The 6,000-nt window shown below is 38.5% G+C and overlaps 1 protein-coding gene across 1 annotated transcript in view; it reads right to left on the minus strand.

The window, feature by feature from the left end:
• Positions 1–5,795, minus strand: part of LOC114660374 (titin-like) — a 45,041-nt gene extending 39,246 nt beyond the window's left edge. The window contains exons 1-2 of the mRNA XM_028813041.2: positions 5,391–5,795; positions 1,260–1,361 (exon numbers count right to left, since the gene is read on the minus strand). Coding sequence (XP_028668874.2) covers positions 1,260–1,361; positions 5,391–5,448 — 160 coding nt within the window. The 5' untranslated portion in view covers positions 5,449–5,795. The remainder of the gene's footprint in view (positions 1–1,259; positions 1,362–5,390) is intronic.
• Positions 5,796–6,000: the final 205 nt, after the last annotated feature.

Consider the following 6,000-nt stretch of genomic DNA (forward strand, 5'->3'; position numbering starts at 1 on the left):
GTTTTGGAGTCAATGTAGAAATTACAAACTAATGTATTAAGCAGTTATATGGGGAATGTGTAGTTTTTTTTGTTAAATCGTTAACAGTATTTTCAACATAATTTTCATTCTGCTGTTCCAAGTGTTCTGGTAATTTAATTGATTATTTACTAATTAGCGAGTCTGACATGGAAGTCGTTGCTGCTTTCATCATCCCAAGTGTTTGCTGTGCTGGTTGTTAATTGTCACTATTTAGGGTTAAATTAAAGGAGCAAACTACACAGGAAAAGGGGAAAATAATATATAAATAAAAAAATACTTTTTAAAAACCACGCTTACATTAAGTTAAAAAGTGTACTAAAAAGTAAAAAATAAAAGGTGGGCGCTTTTGTTAAGATTTTAAGGAGTGTTTTATGAATGTTGATTGATGAAAAGCGCCAATGCTTTTATACACCCCACTCGGACAGGGATCACGATAGGAACTGAACCCGGATCCCTAATGATCAGTGATTAGGTTTAGGTTTAGGTTTACGTTTAGGTTTCTTTATTTAGTCATGTTTACACAAGAAAACAAGAAATTTGCCTTCTAGGTGGCATCTAATAACAGACAGAATGAAATAAAACAGACCAATAGAAATAAGAAAGGTTCAGGTAAGGCAGTTAGATAATACATATTTACACCTAAAAAAAAAAAGGTTACAGGATATATATCAAAACCTTAAACATTATCTCCGATATTTCTTATTGAAAAGTTGTATGGCACTAGGAAGAAATGAGTTTCTGGAGCGATTTGTGTTGGTTTTCAAAGCAACTATCCTTCCTGATTTACTGAAATTTAGTTCTGCATGTAATGGATGTCTGTCATCAGTTGAGATGATTTCCAGTTTCTTTAGCATTGCCCTCTGACATACACTAGTCAAATCATCTACATCAGCCCCAATAACTTTAGCTGCATACTTCGTAATCTGCTGGAGCTTTTTTGAGTTTTGGTTTGTCAGACTATTTAACCAGGCAATGAAACTGAAAGTGATCACGGACTGGATCATACTACAATAGAAGGACAACATGAGGTCCTTGTCTACTTTAAATAGTTTGAGTTTATGGAGGAGAAATAAGTGCTGGTTGCATTTAGAAAATATTTTTTTTTGTATTTGTATTCCAGTTAAGATTGTTATCTAGGTAAGTTCCTAAGTATTTATATTCAGTCACTATTTCTACCTAATCCAAAATAATCAATCATTTAATTAGTGCTGACTATTTCATTAATGTGAAGAGTTTACCTTCCATAAAAAATTCCTTGGGCTCTTGGAAGTAATTTCCCTTGTGAGTATTTGTCCAAGCAGGAAGGCATCGATCATCTCCTTTAGCCCAGGGAAAAGAACCTGAAGAAATAAAATCACTTATCAAATGTGCTGTCCCAGGTAGTATGTTATTGTTGTGTGGCATTTAATTTATTAAATAAACTCCAGGACGCTGGTAGAGCCCTGCAAACCTTAGCCATCAACTAGACTAGTCAACCACAAAAAACAAACAAAAAAATTGTGTGATGATTGTATTAAGCTAATTGATTGAAATTACCGGACAGTCTTTAAAATGTTAATGAAAAAAAATGTAAGTATTAATATAAACCTACATTTGGTACAGTGCCCCATTACAACAAAATGACAAAATAAAAGAAATGAACACTCTATTGAAGCAGGTGCTCGCTTACAAGTGTACTCTTTGAGATTATTCACATTTACTGCCATCACTAGGTGGGTGTGGACAGCACCGGGTGTCACCTAAATGACTGCCTATAAAATTTTTATAGACTAGTATCATCAAAGGAGTCCTCCCCACCTTGCTCGATAAAATAATTGAGAGTCCACACTCCATTAATAGTGAGAATTATTGTGCTGCATTAAATGGATGGGTGTCTGTGTGTTGCATTGTTTTAAAGGATGATCAACTCTCTGTTAAGGAGCTCTATTCATTCAGTCACCAAGAGGCCTGTGGGGGTCTTAATCCAGTCTTGGTTACTACACTAGAGGATACCAACCGTAGTGACGAGACTGTTCACATTCCATGATTCTTGAGTTACCGTATAAAAGTGCTGGACAGAGTCAGTTGTTCATTATGCCAGCTCCCAATTCAGTGATTGTTGGTACATTTTTGGCAGGAGTTTAAACTGTTATTCCCCGTAGCCCATTCTTCTCATTTTTAATTGCTGATCCAAACCCCACCGTGATGGTTGATTTGAGAACAGATTCAAAAATTACTGTGCTGAACGGAATCTTGTGGCAGACTGAAGCCTGTTGCTGTGCCTTTTTTATAATGGAGTCTATGCTGGTCGTCTGTTTCAATATCGTGAGAGTATGGATCCCAGAAGCATGAAGGTTTCTCCAACTGACTGTGTAAATGCCATCAAGTGTTTTTTTTTTTTTTAAACATGGCTCTCTGTCTTGCCATTTCCTAACAACCACCCTTTCTCTTAATTTTTAACTAGAGAACTTTATTTAAAAACTAAATAATAGGCAGGCACTTGCAGAAAACATCCATCCATCCTCCAATCTGCTATATCCTCACACAGGATCACGGGGGTCTGCTGCAGCCAATCCCAGCCAACACAGGGTGCAAGGCAGGAACAAATCCTGGGCAGGGGGCCAGCCCACCACAGGGCACACACAGACACACACCCACACACTAGGGACAATTTAGAACCTGCATGTCTTTGGACTGTGGGAGGAAACCGGAGCACCCAGAGGCCTCTCTGGGTGTACTTAAATAAATGTAGAATCTCTACACAGCTCAATAGGTTGGCTGGTCCACTATTCACTACACAGTACAATCATAGTAACCCCGTCCTATCATCCCTTCCTTTTCCTGCAACTATAATCACCTGTCATCTTCTTGTCAGACAAGCAATTGTCTACTACTATGCTCCCCTCTATAACCACAAATAAACTATTTCTAGGGCTGGAGTTCTTGAAATAGGCATTTTTGGTCCATCCATCCTTCTTCAAATTCCTCCTAGTGGCCAAAGATTCCTCAAATGCTGAATTTCACCTAACCCTTATGAGGCTTGGCCAATTCCAGGACACTTGTCCATTACCAAGGTCAGACAGGAGCCATCTATTAGCTTTGGGAAATAATAGATAGACAGAGAGATTCTATAGTTCTGAGATTCTTCAGATTAGAAAGACAAAAGTATCAACATAAGGTTTCTCTACTCACTAATCATGGCGCCTGTTGACATATAGTGATATATATATATTGTGAAAGATAGAGGCACTGTCGACCCCTTGAACCCTCAGGCCAGATGTCAGACACCAGATAAAAGTCCAATATGACTGTATTTTATAATAATAACGTGCACCAAGCACTCTACACTCCACTATACTCATATAATACACAATCACTAATCAATAACAATAACAATAATCAATCCTCCACTCCCAGATGCGTTGCCACCCTTCCACCCAGCTCAGCTCAACACTCTAGTGTTTCACTGTCCTTTTTATAGTCCTTGACCCGGAAGCGTTTCACCCTCTCTGCCCATGTGACCTGGAACACTTCCGGGTCAGATAAAAATCCTTCTTTTCTTCACCCAGGAAGCACATCATTCCCTTTGTCCACGTGACTCTGACATACTTCCTGGGCGTAAGGCAAATAGTCTCTGTGCCTCCCTGCAGCGTCTTCTAGCGGGCCTCAAGGTATCCAACAGGGCTGAGAATAAAAACTACATTGTCCAGTATTCCCTGCTGGCATTCGGGGCACCTCCATGCTGCAAGAAGGGCTCCACCTGGCGGCCTAGGGGTGTTGGCCAGGATGACATGCTGGCCATATCTCATAATATACATATATATATATATATATATTCATCCATTCATCCATCCATCCATATATATTTTCCAACCCGCTGAATCCGAACACAGGGTCACGGGGGTCTGCTGGAGCCAATCCCAGCTAATACAGGGCACAAGGCAGGGTGCCAACCCACCGCAGGACATATATATATATATATATATATATATATATATTTATATATTGTGATAGATGGCAGGGGACTTTGCCCCACCTGGACGCCTGGAGATGGGAAAGACCGGGAGAGGGGCTATATCTTCCCCGGAACACAAGAGGGCGACCTCCCTGGATTGTACTGGGTCCACAGAGCCTGGAAGCTCAACCTTGTGGGAGGATATGGCCACCCCACCACCAGGGGGTGCCCTGGACAGCTCCGGAAATATGGTCCGCTGCACTACTGCCACAACCGGAGGTGCTGCCAGAAGAAGAGCTTGATGCCTATGCAGCACTTCCGCCACACCCGGAAGTGCCACAGGCTGTTAATTGGAGAGCACCTGGAGTACTTCTGGGTGTGCTATAAAAGCGGCCACCTCACTCCATTCCAGGAGCTGTAATGGAAGAGGACGGAGCTTGCGTGTGAGGAGTGGAGGCGGCAGAAGAGAGAGAGGAAAGAGCATTATTGTCGCTAGTTTTGTGCACTGTGTTGTTGTGCTGAAAATAAAACGTGTGTGTTTTGGAACATTTGGAGACCATGTCTGTCTGTGTCTGGGGTCAAGGTTCACAATATATATATATATATATATATATATATATATATATATATATATATATATATATATATATATATATATATATATATATATATATATATATATATACATACTACAACATGTACATATGTATGAAGGATGTAGCTCAAAGTGCTTCACAAGAGGTCAAATAAATAGTTACAAGAAAGGAAAAATACATTAAAATTATATAAGAATGATAATGGATTAATAACATATAAAAAATAAATCAATACGCACATAAAATAGATATGTAATTATTAGAAAAGTAGAGTCCTTATACAGTATATAGAATCAGGCAAGCTCCACAACAATAACAGATCATAATAAATACATTTAAATATCATTTCACCAGCCACAAACTATGAAAATATGAATACATTACATAAGTAGGCACTTAGACATACTGACAATTTTTAGAGTAAATAGTGCACATTAATAACACCAAATAGTTGTGGTGCATGTCTTGTTTTTCTCAGGGAGGACCCGGGACATGAACCCTGATCTGAATTAAGTGGGTTAGAAAATGACACAACACATTTTTATGGTGTTATTAAATAATGTACGATTTAATAAGCTTATTTAACACTGAGCACAATAATTGACAAGCGTATAAATCTTTTATTCTGTATGAATGAAACCACTTATGACTACACAAAAATAATCCAATGAAATTACAACAGGCATTATATAGTAATCAAAGAGGTCAGAATATTGTGAAAAGTGATCAGCGGATATAGCTGAGGTGTAAACAATATACATAAACAAAAAATCAGGTGTCACTGATTAAAAAGCAGTTTTGGGACACAGTGGAAAAGAATCAATAGCAAAAAATCTCACCTGGTAAAACATCACAAACGATTAGAGTCAGAAGCACAAAATTCTTGCTAGAAATCATAGCAGCTTGTCACATTAGGAGCAGCCTGTACAATTCCTCAAGGTCAGAGACGCCTTCTGTCATGCAGGTTTATCTGGGCATCACTGCCTCAGAAGTAATATTTGCAAATTTGTCTTTTCACAGATCTTGTCTTTTTATAGGCAGGTGAATGCCGGCTTCTGCTTAAAGATTTTTGAAGCTTCAGTCCAGCAGAGTACTAAATAGGCTTGAAAAAATATAAAGTAATTATATTAATATAACTATATTAAAAATAGTAGACTCAGAATTTTTGTTCAGCACCATATTCAAGTGTAGTCTGATGTGAACTGATTACGGGTTATTCATGGCTTCCTTCTTCAAAATGCCATCTACTTTAAAATGTAATCAAGTTATAAAAGCAGGAAGTGTGACAAAAGCAGATCCTCCTCCCCCTGTTCAGGCCACTCTTTACACATTACAATTAAGATTCTGTGTTTTTCTCTGATTTTATGGGACCATCAGTCAGATATCATTTTATGTGGTACCTTTCACAGTGAGGACTTTCTTGACAGAATTTTACAGCCTCTCACATTC

This window comes from Erpetoichthys calabaricus, chromosome 11, assembly GCF_900747795.2.
Source record: "Erpetoichthys calabaricus chromosome 11, fErpCal1.3, whole genome shotgun sequence".
In the NCBI taxonomy this organism is placed as follows: domain Eukaryota; kingdom Metazoa; phylum Chordata; class Cladistia; order Polypteriformes; family Polypteridae; genus Erpetoichthys; species Erpetoichthys calabaricus.